The sequence below is a fragment of the Channa argus genome, chromosome 8 (genome assembly GCF_033026475.1).
Source record: "Channa argus isolate prfri chromosome 8, Channa argus male v1.0, whole genome shotgun sequence".
Lineage (NCBI taxonomy): Eukaryota > Metazoa > Chordata > Actinopteri > Anabantiformes > Channidae > Channa > Channa argus.
In genome coordinates this window covers 6683716-6707643 of record NC_090204.1, presented here as the reverse complement: position 1 = coordinate 6707643, position 23928 = coordinate 6683716, and the positions used below count along the sequence as shown (strand labels likewise).

Below are 23928 nucleotides of genomic sequence, written 5' to 3'. Positions count from 1 at the left end.
CATTAGCGAGGACGCTGCCGTCTGTCAACATAGATACCAACAGGTTCCTTACTCACTGAAAGGAAGCTCGAACAAGTAGAATCCCCAGATTTAGTCGAAATTAAAGACATAATCCTCGTTTATTGTAAACATCTACACCCATGATGGCGAGGCGAACAGGGCGCCAGAGGAACCAGCTGCCAAATTGTTACTATGAGGGATACTTGGAGAAGAGGTCGTTCAAAGATAAGGTAACTTAGTGGGAGGAGAAGGATTTGTTTTTTACTGTTAGGTACGTCAAGTACAACTGTTGAGAAAGCCTAACAAAAAGAAGAAAAATTACTTTATATGGTCAACGATTGTATTGTTTAATGACCGCATGGGCAGTTGAATGACTTTATTGTTGAATATTGTGTCTGTTATTTTCTAAACTTATTAATCAGTCATTTTTTTGTGAAATACCAGAAAATACTGAAAAATACCCGTTACTAATTCCCAGAGATGACTTCAACAGATTGCTTGTTTTGTCAACGCTACTAGCATTACAGAACCCAAACAAATTCATACTTCTATCATGTAAATACTCTCATATTTGAGACACTGAAACTAATAAATTTAGAGCTTTTTGGCTTGAAAATAAAAACATTGAGAGAACAATATATGAGGGAGGTTATCCCTCAGAGACAAGGCAGGTGAGAGAATGGAACTCAGTATTGTTAAGAAAGGTTTTCAAGAACTGTCAAGAAAGTCAAAGTCAAAGAAAGTTTATTTTATTTGCCTTAATTTTATTCTGTCTTTGGGGTTTTTTTTGGTGAGAAAGGGCTGTGTCTTAAACGCAGAGAAAAACACTAATAGGTGGAATGTCATCCCTCATTTTAGCCTAATTTCAAGAATAAGCACAGTCAAAATGAACATCTTATCTCAATTACCAGGAAACTGTAAATGGAATGGAATTAATGCATTTCTCACTTTGTTTGTCAAGGAAAAAACCCTAGAATTTGATACAGCAACTTACAATACAACAACGATAAAGGAGGAATGGCACTCTCTTGTGTCTGACAAATGATTTTTATGCTTATGATATGGGATTTCTCCCAAGTGGAGGTAGTACAAGATTTGAATCTTGAATACCAGCAGGACTCATAACGTACCCAACATTTAAACATTAAACCATAAACTTTACTTAAAAACAGAATGACTTTTTCAGATTCCTCCAAGTTCAATGCAACTTTAGTTAAAATTGTACAGAACTATCAATGGTACAAACTGAATTCTTTGAAACCTTGCGATTTATTTCTGCAAAGAAATAAATCTCAAGACTATACAACATTTTTCTCTATGCAAAAAATGAAGACACCCTATATATTGAATACATCCAATATATCCAATATCCAATATAGTGCCATCTGTTCAAAGAAGGGAAAATATCCGTAGCTTCCATTTGGGTTCAACCAGCTGAAAAGGAGAAGCCACTCCTGAAAAAATATAATAAAGTATTTCAGGACCCCCAACCAGGAAACAAAACAAATTTAGTATGTTAAATACAATGAAGTGTCTTGAGCAAAAAAACACGTTCATATATTCAGGGATTGCACTGGATTGACTTTTTTTTTTTTGACCAGAATTATACTGAAAACTCATTCACACAACACTAAGTACAGTATTTAAGGTACAACTTCCTGATAACCTTGAAGAACACTACCTGGGACATGTCTTATCTCTAAAACAATAGAATGATATAAAGGTGCTGCAGGCTAAGCAAAAAATCAACCACCTAAAAATGGCAGAACTTGGCAGCACCTACATTAGAAAATTGGTGTAACATAATTTTCAAGTTATTTAAAGTAGAAAAAGTGTTTTACTTGTTTAATTTGTCATTTGATTCATATCCCAGATGCGTGCTGATTTTATATTACTAAAACACGGCATTGTATCTTCATCCCCCATACAAAGAGAAGAGTAGAAATGCAAAATCACTTGTAGACGGAAAAACTGGAAAGAATGCATTAAAAAATATGTGCATCCCACCTGGATGTTAAGTTATATAGTATGCATATATGGTTAACCCACTATTAAAGAAAAACTAAGAAATATCAACATGCATAGAAAGAGTTATTGTTATTTATACAATGGATTTAAGGTCACGCATTACAAGCGGTTTTATTTTGTGAATAACCTTGATCTTTATATTAAAAAAGTACGAATAGACATGCTTAATACCTTATTTACCCTTCATGCACAGCCCCAGAAACAACCAGGTTAACAGTTGTTGTTTACCATGGGCAGAGCTCAACTCAATCTCAACATAGTTTCTTGTAAGTTATGTGGACTTTGGCTCGATGTTATCAGGATGATTGCGAGCAACACATGATCCTCCCCAACTAGTCTGACTGCCCTTGTGGTCTTAGTGCCAGTAAAACCTAGAGCAAGACAGGAACTGGCACATAATGTAAACTGGAAAGTCAGGTCTTTGTAAAGAGTAAAACCCTCACTGCTAAGAAACTCCCAGGTCACACTCAGCTGACAGCATGTGAAACCCTGTCCGTTCCGACAACACTCGAGGAGTTGTTGTAATTGGCATTTGGCACTTCATTAAAACAATTCATTAAGTCAAATTGAAGAATGGCACCAGTCAGATGGCATTTGCGCTATTTAAAGTATTTCCTTGTCATATCTAGTGACACATTTACAGTAATTTTGGGTTTTTGTATTTGGTTTAGCACAAATATAAATAGATGCTAAACGGAGTGGGTGTGTGTTAATTGTTGTTTTTAGTCTTTTGTGTGCTATTTTTTAGTCAGTATTGTTCTGTGTTTGTTTGTTCAGACTTCTCGAAAACTGTGGACCTGCCTGTGCGGAAACACACTTTTCTTCTTCAATGAAATGAGGGATGTTGACGTAAGTTATTTATTTAAGACAATTGTGTTAATGAATAGGAAAAAATGGCATGATAATCAAAAAATAAAAAAAATACTCGATTAAGCCAACCCTGACTTTGTGTTTGTGTGTGTTTGTGTGTTTTACAGTATATAGACAAATTGGATCTCAGGGGATTCATCTCAGTAACAGATGACAACAGCCAGGATCGTAACTTAGATGCAGCCAGATTTAACCTGCACATGAAAGATGGAAATATCAAATTCACTGTGAGAGACTGTGTAGAAAATATATAGTATGTTATCATCTTTTAAAGTGATTTCTTATTTCTTACAGGTTTTTTTTCTCCTCCATGTGTCTCTGTAGGCCCCTAATGCAGAAGCTCGTGAGCTGTGGAAAGGCTATATTTACTCTGTGGCTGAGGTCTGTTATTTATCTCTCTTTATAGAAAAAACTATGAACAACTAATATTTTATATCTTTAAAACTATTAAAGGTTTATAAAAGATTTTTTTTATTTAGGTGTGTCTATATCAGGCTAAATTGAGATAAACCCATCCTTCACCTACACAAATAAAATAACAGAAACTGTGTGTCTCCCTGCAGCTGTGTATACCCTCTTCCCTCAACCTGCTACCAGGCCAGGTCCACATGCTAAAAGAGGTAGTGGAATTGGAAAAGGACAGAATAAAAAGTACACCTCCAACTAATCTTACCAACACCAGTACCTACGTCAGCGTCCAAGCAGACATGCCAGTGTATGTAGCACTGACACTTTTTATTTCCTTTAGTTTTTTTTTTTACCATGTTAAAATAGTCTAGATTATTGTCAGAGTTAAACGTAAGGTACAGTATTATATACTATATCTGCCTTCAAGCTTACTGGTAAATGTTCTCGTTTAAAAAGTAAAAGGCACATATTAGATTTGTTTTTCAAAACAAACAAACAAATTTAAACATCCAGTCCAACACACTATCTACAATGGATTATGTAGATTTTCTCTATGCTCTTGCTGCTGCTACCATTACACACTGTCTAACAGGTCGCTCTTTTAATGACTGCTGCAAACAGTTATTCTCGTCTCTGTGAGTTATACGAAAAGATTAGAGGGTCATCACTAGCATCTAGAAGAAATAAGCGCACCTGTTGTCGAGATATTGTTGAGATATTTCCTGGTATCTGTCCATCCATCTATAGAACAGGCTTAGTTTGTTTATTTGTTTGTATGTTTAGGTTTTTCCTGTTTTAATGCTCATAAAGATATGAGAATTAAATGTTCCTGTATGCTGTTAGTGCAGTTTCCTGCTAAAAATAATCTATTAACCTTTAAAATTTCCAAACATGCAGCGTTATAAAGCTTAATTTAGTGGTGTTTTTGTCTTATTAAAATTGCCAATAAAATAACATGGTTTTCATTGGAAAGTAGTGATTATCTTAACCAACGATTGGTAGGCTAACACAACCAGAGCATTATTAAAAGACAAAGGTGCGTTTTTGCTCCTTTTAGACTTTTGTAGCTCTGAGACTTTCTCTAGATGTGGCATGTTCTGCTCAGAAACCATTAGCCTATATACAAACTGTGTTTTCAAGATCTGGAGAAGATCAGCGGCTTTTTACTTGTCCCGGGGTCACCACAGCGGAACGTGTTCCACACATTGGTTTGGCATAATTTCTTCCTACCGCTACATTGTCCCATTTTGTCCCGGATCGGGAACAGTACCAGAGTGCTGGGTGGGGCCACACTTTGAGGTTTAGCATATGAACCCGCAGCCTTCTGTAACCCAACCAAATGCTCTGCCACTGATCCAGCAGACCCCCCCCCCCCCCCCCCCCCCCCTTTTTGTTTTTAAGATCTATAGAAATCTCAGCTAAACTCAGTCGTAGATGTGACATGTTTTCCTTCGCTGTCATCACATGTGTTTTCTGGCTTCCTGCAGTTGTTTCCACAATGTGTCCCGTTTGGAGGCAGAGCTGCTGCTTGAGAGAGAGGCCAAGAGAGGAAACCTCCTGCTGAGGCCTGGAAGAAATGTTAACTGTTTTGCTGTCAGCACCAGACAGGACCTTGATGGGTATATATACACACACACACATGCACGCGCTAAAACACTCCTCTTACATCATCATGGTCAGTAAGGTGGCAGTTTGGTCAGTTGGACTGTTGATGTCTGTCTTCTGTGTTTTGATTGGCTTCATTTTTTTCCCTCTCTTAGCTCCATATTTAGACACTACCTGGTGACTCCCAGAGCTGTCGGCGGTTTTACCATTGATGTTGACAATCCTGTAAGTATTAGACAAATAATAAGCTCAAGCTACTTTAATGTGTGAACAATGTGCAACTGGTAAAAGCCCCAAAGTCTATAAATAAGAGGAATCCTCAGCACCCTCCTGGTGTGCAGAGGGACATTGCCTTTTTATTGTTTTGTTAAAATCTGCAGTGTTTAACAAGTTCTGCCTGTGTGCAACTTGCTAACAACTTAGTAGTAAAGCATTATAAGAGCCAGTTGCAACTGATGGCTGGAGTAATACAAAGCTGTTTTTAGTAACAGAAGTGAACCTCCAATTAATCATAGCATATTCAAATATAATTTATTATACATGGCCTTATGAAAATAGGTAAACAGTAAACACAAAGCAGCAATGAAAATGACGCATGGCATTTATCACCAGGCATTTTTTCTACACTTCTTTTTTTCAGTTTTTAATTTTGCTCAAAGTAGTGTGACTCACCTGTAGCCTGGCATAAAGTCTGTGTGTGTGTATGTGTGTCATGTCAAGGTGTTTTTTCACATAGTTGTATGTTTACACATGACTTCCTTCTCGACACCAATGACTCATGTAGTATCAGTAATTTAAACTTAATTCCAAACAGTTTTTAATGAGTCACATTTCATCTGGGTAGTGCGTCATATTTCAGTATAAGATTAAAAGCCATTTTATTCATATATTTTATTGTTAAATAAATGGTTGTTCCTACTGTAGGTTTTCTGTGCCACACTTCAGGATGTGATCAACTATTTAGTAGAGAAAACAGATGGATCTCTGACTCCTCTCATCACTGAGGAACGATATGAGAAAAGCATCTGTACGTACAAAAACGGAGGCATCATCATCTCATGTTCTCTTTAACTCCATTCATTCTTCTTTAATTATTTTACCATATACCAAACGATATACATGATTAGAAGAAGTTTATTTTTTTATTTTTTACAGATTTTATTCGTTCTGATAAGGAAAATGGAGAGACAAGTGTTCAAGAGGCTTCTTCAAATGTCCGACCAATTGTGCCTCCTAAACCAGGTACTTTATCAGTTAGCACAAAAACACATAAACACATCTGCTCACTAAACAATTTACAAAGTTTATCAGAGCTGTTTGCTCTGACCCTTTAATATATTCAGGTGGGTTGAAATTTTCCCTACACAGGCGCGTAGCTTAATCTTCGACTTTTAAGTATCAGCAAGATGCAAATTTTGTCTCATAATCTGAATCTATTTAACAGTAAATGTCAAAAGTAACTGGACAAACATTGTATGCATGTCTGTATATGACTTGCACTTTTTGGGAAATCAACAGTGAAGCTGTTATTATGTGGAGGTATATTTCTTTGTACTATTAAAGGGTGTTAAGCAGGTAGAAATCTCTCAGCACAGTTATGTTGTTCTGTGGATTTTCTAACATTAACAAGAGTCTGCAGTGGTGGATTACAACCTTTTTGGCTTCCTACCCTCTAAAAATAATGTGTGCTTGTGTGTATGTTTCTTGAAAGAAACTATCTTATATATTCATAATTAAATCTAAAAATTATTTATCATTATTTGTTGTATTACATGCATATGTTTAAGCTTATCTGTTTTACTTGTCATCTAGTGACCCCTTTGGTTTGTCTGATGCCGCTCTGTATAAATTCCATTGGCATCTATTCAGTCCATTTGTTGAGACATCTCACCAATAACCTCAGATATAAACTCCAGACACTAGATTAAAATTTCTAATGATCACCAGAGTTAATTACATGTTTTGTTTTGCAGGCGCTCAAAAAATAGCAACTCCTGAACAAGTTCCTGTTGAAGAATATTGTTTTTATTTAAATGACAAGTGTGAGTATGACTGACAGTAGTCCCATCCATCAGTGCATCGCATTCCTGCCATTTTCTCTTCCATTTTTACATAAACCGGTACATCTTCATATTTGCCATGACTACTGCTAACTATTGCTTATTTTCAAACAGTGATGGAGGATAAAAAAGGCACAGAGGGTTCCCCAGCTGTTCCACTGTCAAGTAAGACCCTCCATCTTATCTTTCCTTCTTAAACACACCCTTTACCATTTTTTAAAAAATGTTTTTTTTTTCATCCTATAAAGCAGAGAGGAACGTTCCAAAGAAAGCATTAACGCCTCCCAGTGTTGCTCCTCGCAAAGTAGCACCTACTACATCACCACCCTTCACTAACTTCTCCACAAACAGAGATCTAAAGATGAGAACCCCTATAGACCCTCTGGGACAGAGTGAGTCCACACCTAGGCTTTTACATTTGTTACATAGTAACAAAGATTTTGTACATAGTAACCTACCCATTCTACTTTTTTGCCATAATATTTCAGGTGATTTTTTTTTTTTTGATTTGCTTTAATTTCGCTTGCAGCAATTTCAGAGCTAAAACAGAAGTTGGAAAAAAAGGCAAAGAGTCACGAGAGCCTTTTCCCAAATTAAGCTTCTGAAAGCCTTCACCATCTGTGAAAATGTGCCACAGCACCTGACAGAGCCGCCTCCCAGTCTGTCCCTGCAAGATGAACCAACACACGGGAGTGGAGAAGAGCCGCTTCCGCACAAACTCTTCCTCCTCTGCATCATGGCTCAACTCCTCCACCTCCTCTTCCTCGGCTGGCTGTCAGCAGTAAAGCTCCTCTGAAGATTAACGCTTTATTGATTCACCCTTCTCTGAAACTCGTTAGTGAATTAATAGACCATAAACAGTGGTGTACATGTCACATTATCTCAACGTTTCACTTGTACATTTTGCACATTTACCATTGATAATGGTGTACAATCAGATTGTATCTTTTTTTTTTCTGTTGTCGTTTTTAAATTTTTGAATTTATTGAATTTGAATACATATATTTTTACACACTGTATATGTCTTATGTGCATGTTTTTCTCCATGACGTATTACTTTCTCTCCATAGTGAATTTCACCCTCATATGTGAATGTATCTAAATAGTTTTCATTTTAGTAACACGTAAACATTACATTGTCACAAAATCAGAATGAGAAGAAATTCTATGTTTCATCCAACAGCTGGATGTTTGGTTTGATTTTTTTTTTTAACACGTATTCCAGACTTTGATTCTTCCATTTTTCAGTGAATGAAACAATTTGTAAATAAAGTGCTCTCACTCCTTTATTACCTGAAAGACAAATTAAACTATTTACAATAAACTGTGTGAGGATGTGAAATAAAGTTGACATAGTTCTTAACTGGACACTTCTTTAAAGCATTTGCAGGCTACAGTAATTTAGGCAATACATACAAAGGAAGCAACATGGAAATGCGAGACTTGCAATGAATGGTTGACATAGACGTTATTTAGAGGTTGAGTGGTGCACAAATAAGGGCTATAAAATTAATTTATAACTTTATTTTACCTGGCTACCTCTTAATACAATTTGTTAGCTGAGGATATTGACTAGCTATTCGTTATATTTGGATTAAAGACAACCCATTACAAATCGATCTCTCTGCTCCAAAAAAAGAGGTGTTATTAGGTATAGACACATACATACTGAACAAACAAGCCTTAGAGTGCAGTCAGGTGAATAAAATGTATACAGTACAGTCATTTCCAACATTCTGAAGGCTCTATAACTTTACTACTAAGCATTAAAACTCTTTTTTTTTTTTTGCAGAGTTGGACTATGAAGCCTGATGACACACTAAAACTAACAGAACCACAGGAGGAAAGTAAAGGATCCAGCTGTGCGAGCACTGTGATGTTTGCATGCCTTGACAAGAATTGAAATACAATATGTATGTGCTATAATCCATTAGCTGCTGGCTAACTGATTCAGAATGGAAATACATTCTATTGAGTGGCATCATCAGGTTGTTATGTGTGCTAAGGATGTTGGTTGATAATAGAGGCTTATTCAGTATTTGATAATTACTACTAAGCTACTTTGAAGCCAAGATATACTTACATGGACATGATTAATTGTTTTACACTGAAATAGGGAGGCCGGGTCTTGCAATGACATACAGTATTAGCATCTTGTCATGGATCAACTAATTTGGCTTATCAGTATGAAAATGAGAAGGAAGGCACAGGAAGAGAGTGAACTGGACAGGGCTTGACCCTGTGAACCTGGCTGCATGACAGTGGCGCTGACAGTTTTGGTGGTGAAAAGCAAGGAAGTGCAGCGGCCAGCGCTAAATGTTTTCTCTAGCAGCAGCATAAATGAATTTGTATAGAGAGAAACTAGTGAGACTAATATGTCCCAGGGACAACGACAGCCAAAGTTTTAATCTGAAGGATTCTGTCACTGGAAGAGCAGAGATGACACACTTGTTCCCAAAACAATTTTTGTTGTCATGCAACAACGACATGAGAAACAGGCCAAATCACCAGACTTCAATGATGGACTTCAATCAGGGCAGAGGGGATGTCCTGCAATGGTGATTACAGCTGGGCGGAGGAGGGAGGTGTCCAGCCAGATCGGTGGATGGATCTATGTGAGGCTGGCATTGGAGCTGCTGGTGCCGCTATTCTTCCTCTGGCCGCTCTGCACCACACTGGGAACCTGCAGACCTGTCACTACTGAGAAACTGCCATTCCACACCTGCAGGGGGCAGCCAGTTTAAAAAGGAAAAATATCCCTCCCGTTAACAGTTTTTATTTTTAAAGGTTTAAAGGTTTTATTAAAGGTTTATACATAAACTTTTCTCACCATGAAAGCTGGTATTACTGGCTGCTGGAACTTGGTTTTGAAGGTATGCATAAGCTGCTTAGTTTTGGAATTGTAGAAAGACAGAACACCTGAAGATAAATGAAAAAAGCAGACATACACCTTAAAATTCAATTAAATAAAACACAGAAAAAATACTATTCTTTCATTAGTAATATTTTATCAGTTGCTTTGTTTTGTATCTTTTTGATCTTGACTTTTTATTGCTACTCTTCTACAAAATCAAAGGTTTAAAAAAAATATTTATTAAAACGTTTTCACATATTAAAGACTTTGACTTAGAACTATGAACTGTTTGCTGTAAACGAAGTTATGACTAATACGTGCACTTTTACTTCTGCTTCTCTTTGCGTGTTTATATGCATACCTTCATCATAATTGATGTAGACTCCTATTCTGTTTGGTATTGGACAGTCCAGCGTTCGAGCTTTGTTGTTGTGCTTGGCTGTGAGGCTCTGCTGAAGCCAGTTGTTCAGATGGATACACCAGGAAGCGCTGCTTTTCCCCAACTGGTCGAATCGGCCGAGGCTCCGCAGGGCTATGCCCACGGCAAAGGCCTTGCTCTCCTTGTCAAACTGCACCTCCCAGTATTGCTGGCCAGCATCAATCATGGTGTCAGCTGTCATGAGACATGACCAAACTTATTATGGGAAAAGTTAGGAATGAGCACTGCTATTGCTAGTACCTTATATTCAGAAGCACAATCGGCAGCCAAGGTAACTCGTACAGTAGTAGCCTACAGTTGCATGAGGTAGCCATTGTACAATAAGGCTAGATGACTTTTTATGCATTGTGAATGTACAATGACCCGTGGTACTGAAAGTATCTTTTAAACCGAGTGATCGGTCAATTATTACTCTTCATTAACTAAAAGTTGAACTTCATGCCTAAACTAAATATTGTTCTAGAACAGCTCAGTTTCAGATACATATAGCGTTATAGGTCCACTACGGTGTGTTTTATTGATTTTGAATTCCTTATGTCAAAAACGTTAGGTGTGCCTTAATAATTATCAGTGTGACTTACCCAGCACTGTGTAGGACTCTGCTGTAAACCTGTCTCTACCTGGACGGACTGTGGGGGCTCTCTTAGGAGACATCAGTGCTGACCTGAATGCAGTGGAGCAAGATGTTAGATACTCCTGAAGATTATAAAGACATTCACCATAAGTCTAATATTTTAAATGAACACAAACCTGGCTGGAGAGTGCATTGGGGAGCTGGTTCGGTTCTTCTCTTTGCGGATGTCCTGTATCTTTCCTCCACTGCTGTCCCATTCCACACTCAACTCCTCCACCTTCAGGTTCTGGTGGGACGAAGTAGAGTCCAGTTTGAAGTTGAACGCTGGGAACCGAACAGAGGGCAGACTTTTAAATTAACATACGAAACATTTTCCGTCATTTATACCACACAATTCAAATTCTTGTGAACAAATACCATTTACTTAAAACAGTCTAAATAGTAACTTCACACTATGAGTAAGCTCGCTGTTGTATGCTTACCATGGGTTTCTAGTGTAACTGTCTCAGAGAACTCTCCTGCCACAGCCTTGTTACAGGCCCTCACTCTGAATGTCATATACCGGGTGTCGAAGCGCAGACCTGAGAAAAAACACAACTATCCTTTATGACTCAGCTTTAAAGCTCTGACAACAAAAGCCAAACATCTTCTCACAAGCTTCCCCCCACCTGTGAGGGTGCACTCCATCTCTCGTATGCCCTCCACAACCATCCAGGGGTAGTCCTCTCTGATGCGCGGTGGGCCCTCGTGGTTTGTGCGACGATGTTCCAGTATGTAATGGTCAATCTTGCTGTCAGGCTCTGGTAAGGTCCAAACCACAGTCACAGTGTTGTCACACACCTGGCACTCTGAGACCTGGATCTCTGGGGTGGCGGGAACTGAATGCAGAAAAGAAGAAAGCATGTAAAATGTGAATTAGGTTGTTAATTAGTAAAGAGAGTAAAGAGAGTCAGCATCCTCTTTTTTTCTGACCTTCATTGTCTTTACATAATGTAACTTTTGTGGTTGGCGTGTTTGGCAGTCTATACGGGGCCTGGTGGCTCAATGGGTAGAGCATCGAGTTGGGATGCAGAAGGCCGCGGGATTGAATCCCACCCCACTAGGTGTAGCCCCGCCCAGCCACCAAGGGCCACCTCTGTGCCAGTCCTGAGCCCGGATAAAAATGAGAGGGTCGTGGCAGGAAGGGCTCACGCCAAATCAACGTGCAGAACATGTTCCACTGTGGCAAGCCCTGAAGGGACAGCCTGAAAGCCGCTGTTTGTTTTTTTTTTGTTTGTTTTTTTTGTGCATTTGGCAGTCTATGTGGAAAAACTCAAACAATTACTGAACACATGAAATGAACCGTCTGCACTATTTACACTTAACCACACTAACAAGTTGTTGTGGCTTCTGAACAATTTCATGTTAAGACATGTTCAACCTTGCTTTGGTCTCAACCAATTTCTAGGCTATCATGCTCCTACATGTTCATCTTTCAACTTTGTCCATTTGCTGTTTAGGCCTGAGTGGGTGCTGTATGTTGGCTTTCTGAAAGCTTTATTACTCAAACCAGCCTACTTGCAATGAGGCTAAGCCATTCAGTAAACATGTAAGATGTAAAACCACAGCGGCTCCCTAAAGAGGTTAAGAAGCTCTATGCACCTGCACAGCTGTGTGATAACTCTGTGGTTTCACTGCTGTAAGAGACTTTTTTCACATGACATACAGCCATTAATGATGAGTTAACCATGTGAAAGTTATTGTAATTAGATTTTCAAATACCTGTGCATGTGTTTGGTTACGGCTGATTTATTACTACAATAGAAAATATTTACCATCACTATTTTGAACTCCATTTTCAGATAAAACAACATAGTGTAGAGTATGTACAAACTAAGTATAAATACAATTTATTTTCAGAAGCAGAATAAACTATAAGGTAAAGTGTAACTGGATTATTATAATTGATTTAGTATTGCACAAATATCATTTTATTGCCACAAATGAACAAATAGAAGCCACTTTAAGTGCTGCCAAGTTCAATGCTCAACAGTGCAAAGGCACCAATATTGCAATCTGGACTATAACTGGGTGCAATGCATTGTTCAACCATATTTATAAAAAGTAAGACATAGTTTCAATAAAAATTTAAATAATTCACTCTGAAATATAGTGGAAAAGAATTATAAAGAAACACGAAATAAAAGCACTCCAGTACAGTACAAGTGCATTGGTGTAAATATACTGTAGCTGTCTGCATCTCTTTTGACTGTATTAAAAGTGGAACAGACCTGGGAGAAACTTGAGGCCCTGAAGCATCTCCCTCTCTTGGCTGAAATCCACCATCAAGTGACTCATGTTGTCACTGGCTTTAGCCTTTAGGGACAGACGAAAAGCTGGAGCCATTGTCACACTGTGGACAAAGACACAGACAGAGAGACAAAAACACATGGGATAGAAACAAGCGAGGACCATTATTAAAAAGAATAAGGGGTGGACAAAAAACTCGTGATTCTAGTACTGCTCACTAAGAAAAGGCCACTACCTAGACTTGAGTTACTACCACTGAAGTCATCACCCTGATCCAAAGTTTAAAAGCGGAGCTAGAGAGAGAGAAGCATTCATACAGGGAGGGGCTGACACAGGATGGTACAGACTTCAGACGACAGTGGGACACAGAGACAAAGGCTCTGGAGTAGAGAATTTTTCATTGTACTATGTATTGTCTATGAAATGGGAGCAGTGGCTACATGTCTGAGTGCATGCATGCTACATTTTGAGATGACTCATTGGTAACAGGAGGCTATAACAAAAAGGAAGCAATGGATGGCTGAGTACTATACCTATCCTTAATGTCTTTGGCCGCCTGCAGAGGGGAAGCAGAGAGGAAAGAGGAAAAAGGAGAAAAGTGATATAGAGTGACGAGAAGACTGAGTTGGAGCCGATCATGTTGTCATTTAACACAAAGAAGTCTCAAGTATCTGTGTTAAAATAACTGGTAGTACGACACCGCACTGAAATTCATCACTGATCATTAAAAATTTAGTTTATAAGCATAGAGCTGGAGGAGTCAGGGCAGCAGCATTACAGAACCAGAGCAGGTGGTCAGTTACCTGAGTGAATCCGTCCCTCTCAGAGGAGCAGAGTGTCTGGTTGGCCAGCTCCAGCAGCTCCTCTGAACTCTCCAGGGCTTTGGAACAGGCATTCAGCTGACTCTGAGAGAAACACAAAGTCTCAGTCAAACATCTTCAATATAACAAGCCTATTGTGCTCTTTGCAGGAGCTTTAGCTGCATCATTTGAGAGTCATGGGTCCTAAGGCTGCAGAGTTTTTTCAGGCATGTACCAAAGATCAATACAGAGACCCTGCCATAATAACCAATCAATGGCATATTGGCCTGAGAAGAATTGCAGCTTCTTTCACTGCATGTAAATGGAAAAAACGCTACAAAATCTAATGTAGTGACAATTTAGAAGACATTATCAATTTGCAGAAAGAAACATATTGCATTAGTTTAATAAATACCTGTCACAATGATAAATGTTCCTTTACATTTACAATTCTTCATTTGAAATGTATTGTCATTTTGACAATCTCAATTAATATACTAGCCTGATTATTTTTGAAACATTAACAATTATGACTAAAAAACCAAAAACTGTAAATTGTAAAATGTTTAAGAATGCATGATCATGACATGTTTGCATATTTTGCCTGAAAATTACATGTATATAAAAATGAACTAGAAAAAAAAAAACTTATTCAGTAAATGAGAAAATAGGCAGTTATATAAACTGCAGACTTAAGTTTTGTTTCTCTCAATTGCCTGTAAAATTGTTTTGGTGAGTAATAATTTTTCCTCTTCTGGTAAAGCAAAAAGGAAAGGTGACATTAAAATTTTTTTTTCTTAACCACTATTCACTTTGCTTTGAAAGCAACTGTTTTTGTTTTTAGTTAGACCCTAAAAGGTCAGGGTTCTGGGGTTTTTATGCCCCAACTTAAAAAAAAAGCAAAGCTAAAAAGCATCTGATGAACACAGTATGACAAAAAACAGAAAGTTAATGTGACAAAATGCATTGGTAAAACATTACTTTTTCATATTTACATGACAAAAAACTCAGTGCAGATAGTTTGTTAAACATGAATGAAGCCTGGGTAAATTAAAATGGCCACTGTTTATCATCTAGTGAGTTTAAGAAGATGCAGACACAGCAGCACCAGATACCTGCAGCTCATATGTGCGGCTAGCTCTCTCCTGTTTGATACGTGTCACCATGCTTTCCTTCATCTCATTCAGAACTGAGTGGAGGGAGGTAAATTCAGATTCCAGATCTTCCTGCACCCGGCTGGAGTTTGCCTAGTGTTGCAAAAAACAAAACAAAACAATTGATATAATGTGACAAGTTGCATGAAGACACTGACAAACTCAAAGTTTAGCAATGTGTGTTGTCCTACCTCCAAGTTGTCCAGGTTCTGTTTGATAGTACAGATGAAGTTTGAAATCTCCTCATTCTTCATGGCCAGTGTGTGTGTGATCTTTCGCAGAGACTCCTACAGAAAAGACAAAACCCTTCAGCCTGAAAAAAACCTAGAAAACCTAGACTGACACCACAAAGCCAGTGGCACAGATAACTGTATGTTGCCCCTCCAAGCACCACACTGAGCTCGGGCATTCCCTGTGGCTGGAATCGTGCTAATCAGTACTGGTTGAGGACACAAGCAGCTTTAGGCTCTGAGCTGCCTTTTAAACATGATTAAACAATTGTTCTTCAGACGGGATCAGAGAGGACTGGCCTCGGTGCACACATAGGAAGGACACTTCACGGGCGGAAGGATGCGCATTTATAATTTAATAATGCGGCTCCGCAACCATTGAACAGCAGACTTGAAAAAGGACTGGACACGTATACGGGGCTTGATCATACAACGAACACGTCTGAAATCTTTCATGTTGCATTTTGTTCTCCCCCTGTGCTGTTGCCTGTCCCACACAGAGAACCCCATTCATGCTGAAGGTCTGTTTAATGTTTTTTGATACGAGAGGAGCTGCGCCAGTAAGCCCCCCACCCCCCAGTACATCGACAACAAAGTCATCGATGTCGTGAATAACCTGACGCTTAATTTCACCAAACATACACTGATTGCACGAAATAAAAGAGCCGCGAACTACGACCCTGTGCCGCATCCACAAACTCCAATTCCTCAGCTTGTCCACCTCCCTTCTTTGTACACTAACGTTACGCCCTGAAACGCCTTCCCCCATCAGAGACACCTGTTCCTCCGGCTCAGGCTCACCTTCTGGTCCGCCATCTCGCCTCCCACATGTACCGGCGCCGCTCGAGCTGCAAACACCGCCGGTTTGTCTCCCTCGTCCCCCGGTTTTTTGGTTATTAGCACGGCAGAGCTGGTACTGATGCTGCCGGAGTGCAATGCATCCTCGTACGAACACCAACCACCAACGCCTTTGGGCCGTAGACCGTAGAGCGCATGCGGCAGAGGAGGATTATGGGTAATGGGGTTTACATGGTGCTGCTTTCAGAACAGTCGGAAGATACGGTGTGATGAAAATTCTGATCGTATTGTAAATAACTCGTCAGACCACTTTACCTCACTTCATTTTAAATAATCTTGTGCTCAGAGAGTTTGTCTGCACTCCTGTATATTGTGGTATTCCCGATATCCACTGCTGAATCACATCTGTTTATTATACAGTGGCACCTGAAGTACCAAAGATCACGACCATTCAGTATTGGTGTTTGGCCATGTCCATTGTGTTTATGAATTTCTCTGAATGTTTTAATGACATTAATCATAGATGATAAAATCCAACAATTCTTTGCAATATTACATTAAGAAACGTTATTCTGAATACATTTTTCACCTGGGGTGAGGAACCTCACGCCATTCTTACTTCTTTTATAATTTTTATACTGAATCACTGTTCACTGATAGTGACTTGTTGTTAATTAAGCTCATTATCTGTGAGATATTTCACCAAGTGTTTATTTATTTATTTATTTTTAATTTTAGCATTAAACAACTTTTCCAGTTTAGCGCCAATGTCCCAACATTTTAAAAAATCTGTTACTGGTGTCAAATTCTAAATGAGCAAATATTTTCAAATTCCTAAATTTCAACATTTGATACTTTCTACTATCTACAATTTAAAAAAAATGTTTTAAACACTTTTTAAAACATTGGATTCTCTTTTTAATTAGACTTTCCACATTTAACATCTGTATTCATATTTAAACTGAACACATTTAAGATCAAAGATCACATTTAAAATTAAACAAGACTTTTATTATTAATTTATGTGCACACCGCAGTAAGTGGCATAATGGTATAATGTTGTGTTGTGCATGTGCGATGACAAACTCATTGATTCCCTCTTTTCAGCCTACACGATGTCACTATCTTCTTATAGGTCTGTATGAGTTGTTGGCAGATGTACTTGCTTCTTTACATTTCTATGTGGATTTATTTATGGTTTATTTAAGTATTCTATTTTTTAACAGAAGTAAAAATTGGAGTAAAACAATAATTAACAATTTATGCAGTGAAATGTCACAAACCTCTCTCATTATTATTGTCCTCAAGATTTATCTTGTGGCTCATTGGAGGGATCGAGCTTCTGTACTGGAAACCAGTGGACTAAACCACCTAACATTATAGTAGTATAAAATTTGTGTATGTTAACCTAACTACCACAACCTACAATAAAATGTTACTTTACTACTTACTTGATGACCTGAGTACTTCTTCCAATACTTGTAGTTAGTAAGAATACTATATCATCTGCTTAAATTTGTTACTTTACAGTCACTATTCATATATGATTGAACTTTTTTGAAAGCACACACTGCATTGCCATTATTGTTGGAAAATGTTTAAAATGTTACTTAAAATAAAGAGAATAACTGTTTGTGTTCTTTCTTCCAAAATAATACAGTGGAACAACTGAAGGGTGCCAAAGCTCTGCTGAAAAAGGTAACACCAGTGTGTCCTGAAAAATATTGTAATCAGATTTTTGTAATCAAACATTGCGACTCCCAAATTTATTGAGATCTACTACAAGTATGTGTATGAAAGTTATCACTGACTGACAGTCACACGTTGGGTGATATTAAAACAACAAAAACCAAAATGTACTTTTAAGTGCACAGCTCTAATTGTTTTCCAATCAAACCTTCCCCAAAAGTTTGTTTTACAAAAGATTCATTTTTGTAAACTTGTTTGCATGGTTAGTGATACAGTGGAAATTTACAGTTTTGTCAATTTAATTGAAAACATACAGTGGATGACTAATATATCACCCACTCATGCCCAATCTTTGCAACTACTGTCCTCCTAAGCAAATGATTTGACATGGTTTCTTTGCTTACATTACATGCAGAACCTACTTCCAGTCTCTTTGTAAAAAAGAAGATCATAAGGTTGAGGTTTCAGAAGTTGTACGCCCCCTGTAATTCTTGACATGTTTTGTCTAGTGCTCTTCCTTTTCTGTCTGTTTGCTCTGATGAACAGACAACATACACATGTTTATTATAATGCTGGACTCTTTGACTTAAAATAGATTAAGTCAAATGAATACAAAATATTTTAGTGCAAAATAGATTTTAAACTCAGGACCATCAAAGGTCCCAGTTTTCTGTGCATCACAACTCTGCTGTGTGAAAAATAACCTGTACTGTTCTGTGTTATTTTCTTTGATATCTATTGTCTCTATTGCAGTTACTTTGTGAGTAGTGGTTGAAAACTGAATCAGAAAGTTCAGCAACCCCATCACACTTAGTTGTGTCTTGTCACAGGAAGCCATGTGCTCCCTTTCTGTGAGACGCTGCGGGGACATGGTGAAATGTGTTTTAGCACCCTTGCACCAAAACCCACAAGAGTTTCACAAACCCCTTGTATCATTGTTATCTCCCCTGTTTTTTAATTGCCAGCATTTGACAAGTCAGCACAAGCATTTTTATCACACTAAGGAATTAGTTGTCTGACACCATGTCTGGATGATGTAAAATTTTAGCAGGGGGTAGCAGTCAGAGGATGCTTTAATTTCTTTTGATTAAATGAGTGAGAACCAATACAGTATTGATGTTTGGTCAGGAATGTCTCTGCTCTTTTTGAAAAGCTAGACTATTTTCCCTTTCATTAGTTGTTTTATGACCTCCACTATGAAGTCAATCCTTTAAGGGAAAGCATCATATTGTGACAGTAGCTGCAGATAACCCCTCCTCTCACCCACCCACACACGGTTTTGCATCTAGCGCTGTCAGATGTGCAGGCAGGCAGAAGCAGACACAGGATGAGCCTCAGAGGAAGACCACCTCATACTTGGTAAGATGGAAATGTGGCTGAAACGGTCGACTCTGATGTTGTACACAGGTAAGACTCTTGATATGACATTCAACAGATGAAATGCTGCTACCCTGATAAAAACTTTAACAGATCATATCAGTTAAATGCAACAATGAATGAACTGACTGAAATTTCACACAGGCAGTGCTAATGTAGAACGATTTCCTTGTTGGTGCTTTTGGGTTTGTTTCTGTGTTACTTTAAAATGAACAAAGTATAATGAAAACCTTTCTCTCTATCTACAGTGGCAGTAGCAGGCATGGTCATGTCACCTAAGTATCACCAAACTTCAGTGATTCTGGATAAAACAGAGAGAGAAGTGAACGTTCCTGTTGGCTCATCTCTGGCTTTGCACTGCAATTTGAGCAAAGAAAATTATAAGAAATATCGAGTGTCCTGGTATTTCGACCCTTCTGGATCTTCATTTAATGACTCCGGGCTTTTAGTTAGAAAGGCCCTTAACCAATGTGAAAAGAGCATCAATAATTTGACGGATGAAAAAATGATATGCAATTTATCAAATGTTACACAGCAGCACTGCGGATTATACTTCTGCAAAGTCACAGGAGAGATTCCTGTGTATGTGTGTAATAACAGCAGCGGAACACAAATAAATATTTGTAAGTATTTGTTATAACAGGTAACACTTCCTCCTTTTAATATTTATGTATGAGCAGTACAGTTTAAAAATACTTACCCTAAAGTAATTGTAAGTACATATAAAGACATTTTTATATTTTTATTAAGTTCAAACCATTTTACCTTTTCATTAATGCATTATGTTTAATGCACTTACTTAAATACTTAATGCACATTTTCCATCTTGTATAAAATATATCTATCTAAAGTAGCCTTTACACAAAGGTGTCCACAGGAGGAGTAATTGACACACACACACACACACACACACACACACACATATATATATATATATATATATATATATATACTGCTTATAAATGTTACATAGGTAGAATTAAAGTGTGGCTATGGAACCTACTGTATTTTAATGAACATTCTTATCATGAATAGAATGAATAGATAGCTAAATGCTTAAAATACTCTGACTTGCTGTGACAAAAAATGAATACGCTTAAAGGATTATTTTGCTTCCTCCATGACAGTGAAGAGCTTATTGGAAAATGCAACGTACCCGTCATTAGTGACAAAAAACCCAGGTGTGTGTGCTCAGTACGTTTGTGTGTGTGTGTGTGTGTGTGTGTGTTTGGATACATACCAATAAAAAATAATGCATCATGCATTTTTAGGGCCAAGCACAGTCTTTGCTGGTGTCTCCAACCTATATTTAACTTAACTCACATGTTAATTGTAAGTGTTTGTATCAATGTGTCTACTTACTGTGTAGTGTAGTAGTGATAAAATTTCGAGGGTAAGAGATTAAAGATCTCAGAGTATAAATGTAGTCCTCTAAACCACAAAGAAAAACTTTATTGTATTATTATACATTAAGGACATGTGTTACAGCCTACAGTACCTGCTAATAACTCAAACTGCATATGGTTTAAAAGAAATGCAGTTGTCACAATGAATTGTTTAACAAATCAGTCTGAGGATGAGGATTATTGTGTGCATATGTTGGCTTTTGAAAACACATCCTGATATGGTTAATAACAGAAAATGGGAATTTCTTTTACAGTACCCCTACCAGAAGGCTCTTCGGTTATCAGCTGGTGGATGTGGATCCTGTTGGGGGTTTTTACTTTCATCCTAATTGTCTTGCTGGTCATATGTATCTTGCTGAGAAGAAGACCCCGCAGAAGCAGAGGTAACAACCTTCCTTTTGAACCTGAAGGTCTCGATAATTATCTTGACCTAGAGTAAACAGCTGTTTTTTGACTGTAACTAGGGAAGCCACAGAACTGTGATAACTTTGAGTAAAGGAAGGCGAAAAGCTAATAATTTCCCAAAAAAGAATAACAATTCACAAAATCAGTACAAATGTGCATTCGTTGAAGGCTGACTTTTTTTCATTCAGTAGAAGAAATGAGACAGGCAGAGTTGTTTGCGTGGAAACAAAAGAGCGGAAACACTATTCATATAGCAGTGGGTAGTCACATCTACAAAGGTATGGCCAGTGAAAGAATATTGAGTGAGAAATAGGTTTCTGTGGTTAACAGCGCAGCATGAGGCAAAACTGTAAGTTCAGGACAAATAAGTTTGTCCCCTTCTGTTTGCATTTAGTGAAATTACACACAGATTTTCTTATATAGCATAGAGTACAGACTGGGTTGTGAAGGTAGCGATAAGTGCAAGGGGGGACACATTCACTCCCAACCAACTGTCCAATGCAGAGATTAATACTTTGCACGATGAGAAAGCCTGAAAAGTCCACCCACACTACATACCTCAGCACCTTTAGTGCTCTGCTTATAATCTGCCCACAATTACATTTGACAGCCACAGCCCATGATTAACATGTAAACACAATTCAGTGTAGACTTTTTTGATGCATTTGCTCTCTTAAAGGCACCAGTACATTTGACATTTCTCATGAGAAAAACATTTTAACATAGAAACACCCACTGTTACTCTAAGTAGATTTCATCTGTATTGCCGTCCTCACATACACACCAAACAGGGCAGAGCCAATCATTACGTAGATAAAACATGAGACACCACAGACTGCTCATGCTGATGGAAACACATTTTTGTGTGACAATTTGTGGCGGCTTAGCCATAGGAGTTGGCCACAGATGTAGGACAGATTCTACCAAAAAAATGTTACTTCATTTAAAACAATTTTATGTGTTATGTAAGTTATAATGGTCCATTTGTGTATTATAGTTACTTTAATTATAGTTCCTGCAGTGAGCCTGCAGTGAATCGGGGACACACTGGAAAGGTGAACATAAACTTCACTGCTTGTTTGATTGTGGTGTTTCAGCTGGCTGTGATATTTAACAACACTGTTTAGTTTGATGTATAACCAAGTGACCATATGACCATTGTGACTATATGAAGTAGCATATTGTTTTTATCATTACCCAGACATGATGAATGAATCTAGTTGTGGAAGTTAAATAACTGGTAAATTGTTTAAAGAAAACGTGCTGTGTTACAGAGTCTAAATTGACATTATGTTTGCAGTTTATATTTTATGAGTGTGCACAGTGACACAGGAAATGTGTTAAAGGGGTCTGAGAAATGGTGAGCGCAAGTGCTTTGGGAAATGGAAAGATATGGCATCTTTTAACATTGTTTGGTGGGACAACATATGAACTGCAACAATATGCAATATTTATCAGTCACATAACATTTTGATAATTAGTTTCTGTGAATCTTTTATGCTCCAAAGAATTAAAGAGCTTCCTACAATGAATAGCTTGATATATCAGGTATACACCGCAGCCTCGTGGTCTACAACTAATAAAACTATTTCTGTCAAATATTTTTTACAATTAATTTAATGGGCAATTTGCAGCAGTTTGATATTTAATCATTCCACCACTGGATGTAAAGGCAACATTTCTAAAGTACTTGAGTGACAGTAAAAAGAAATGATTAAGCTCTTTTATTCAAATCAAAGACACATTGTTTAATATCAGACAAATGATATATCGTCACTAAAAAGAAAATTGCCTTATTTCTTGTGATCAACATTTATTATATACAATACATCTTGTTTATATATTAGAACAAGCTGCTTTACTCTATCAACTTTAGTTTGTCAAAATACATTTCACTGTAAAACTCCAATAGTATTAAGAACTGTTATAAGTACAAGCTGTATTTTTCTACATTTACACATTATATAGTAATTATTTCTTTATTATTTTCAATTCTAGAAGAATTTTTTTAAAATCTTAAAATTATTTTTTGGACCTATTGAAGTGGAGGATTTTCGTGGGAGCGAGATTTGGCTAAGACAGCATATGAAAAATATGACAATACTTTAACACGGCACGTTGTTGGCTCCGTGGCTCAACATGCTTGGTTTGTTTACCTCCTAATGCAGCGCCTGATCCCATCTATATAAACACTCGTCCCATGGTCAACAAACACCCTTCACCTCGGCCTGCGCTGTCGGCGGACAAGCTGAAGACGGCTCCTTCTTCTCGTAACCTCCGGACCCCGAGTCCCGGCCGGAGATACGAGTAAAGCAAACCGAGGCAGAGGCAGTGATCAACTTATGGACAATATATTACCTACTTATTCAGTAAAATCCGTCCCTGTAGGCGGGATGGCAATAACTGCTGGCAATAGTTAACAATAATTAATGGCAATAATTATTGCAATAAATGTTGTTTTTTAGGGTTACTTGACATTTTTGTAGGTCCACACGTCTTAAACTGACATTTTAATATCTTATGTGTGTGTGTAACTTTTTAAGTGGAGCCAGTAAATTATAAGCCGCTAGATGGCAGACGGTCCATGAATTCCCAATCTTCCTTTTTTTCTTTCTTTTTTTGTTTGTTTAGTGTTTCAACACCTGAGTATTTGTGAATAGCAGTTAATAATAATCAATAATTATAATTGGTAAATAAACCAAAATGGGCAATTGATATTTTTGTAATTGTTAATTATGTACAGATGAAACTGAATGGTAAATAAATAGATTGGATAGGGTCTGCTTATGTTGTACATTCACTAATATATTTATCAAAATTTTTTAGTTATAATATGCAATTCATTTTCCATTTAAATGTATTCCACCTCCTGGTCAAACCTGTAGTTGCACAGTGAGTGAAAAGGTTTTAAAAAGATAAAATACAGAGTCACATGATCAGGC

The 23928-nt window shown here is 37.7% G+C and overlaps 2 protein-coding genes across 5 annotated transcripts; one reads left to right on the top strand and one right to left on the bottom strand.

The window, feature by feature from the left end:
- Positions 1-8246, top strand: LOC137132031 (signal-transducing adaptor protein 1-like). Of its 3 annotated transcripts, none has more exons than XM_067514048.1 (13): positions 1-230; positions 2806-2877; positions 3006-3125; positions 3223-3279; positions 3462-3613; positions 4794-4925; positions 5067-5136; positions 5836-5938; positions 6067-6153; positions 6885-6953; positions 7086-7136; positions 7223-7363; positions 7501-8246. In XM_067514048.1, exons 1-13 carry the CDS (start codon positions 141-143, stop codon positions 7566-7568), a joined length of 1212 nt encoding a protein of 403 aa, XP_067370149.1. In that variant the 5' UTR covers positions 1-140; the 3' UTR covers positions 7569-8246. The 3 variants fall into 3 exon arrangements, with proteins under 3 accessions (XP_067370149.1, XP_067370148.1, XP_067370150.1); XM_067514047.1 differs by having other exon boundaries at positions 3-230; positions 7220-7363; XM_067514049.1 differs by lacking the exon at positions 1-230 and adding an exon at positions 2506-2636 and having other exon boundaries at positions 7220-7363.
- Positions 8240-16306, bottom strand: fsd1 (fibronectin type III and SPRY domain containing 1). 2 transcript variants are annotated; one of them, XM_067514045.1, is made up of 13 exons: positions 16113-16306; positions 15273-15368; positions 15043-15174; positions 13931-14032; positions 13661-13683; positions 13109-13230; positions 11507-11716; positions 11321-11419; positions 11015-11162; positions 10846-10928; positions 10187-10438; positions 9802-9890; positions 8240-9693 (listed from the first exon to the last, which is right to left on the bottom strand). In XM_067514045.1, exons 1-13 carry the CDS (start codon positions 16125-16127, stop codon positions 9583-9585), a joined length of 1482 nt encoding a protein of 493 aa, XP_067370146.1. In that variant the 5' UTR covers positions 16128-16306; the 3' UTR covers positions 8240-9582. The 2 variants fall into 2 exon arrangements, with proteins under 2 accessions (XP_067370146.1, XP_067370147.1); XM_067514046.1 differs by lacking the exons at positions 13661-13683; positions 15273-15368; positions 16113-16306.
- Positions 16307-23928: the final 7622 nt, after the last annotated feature.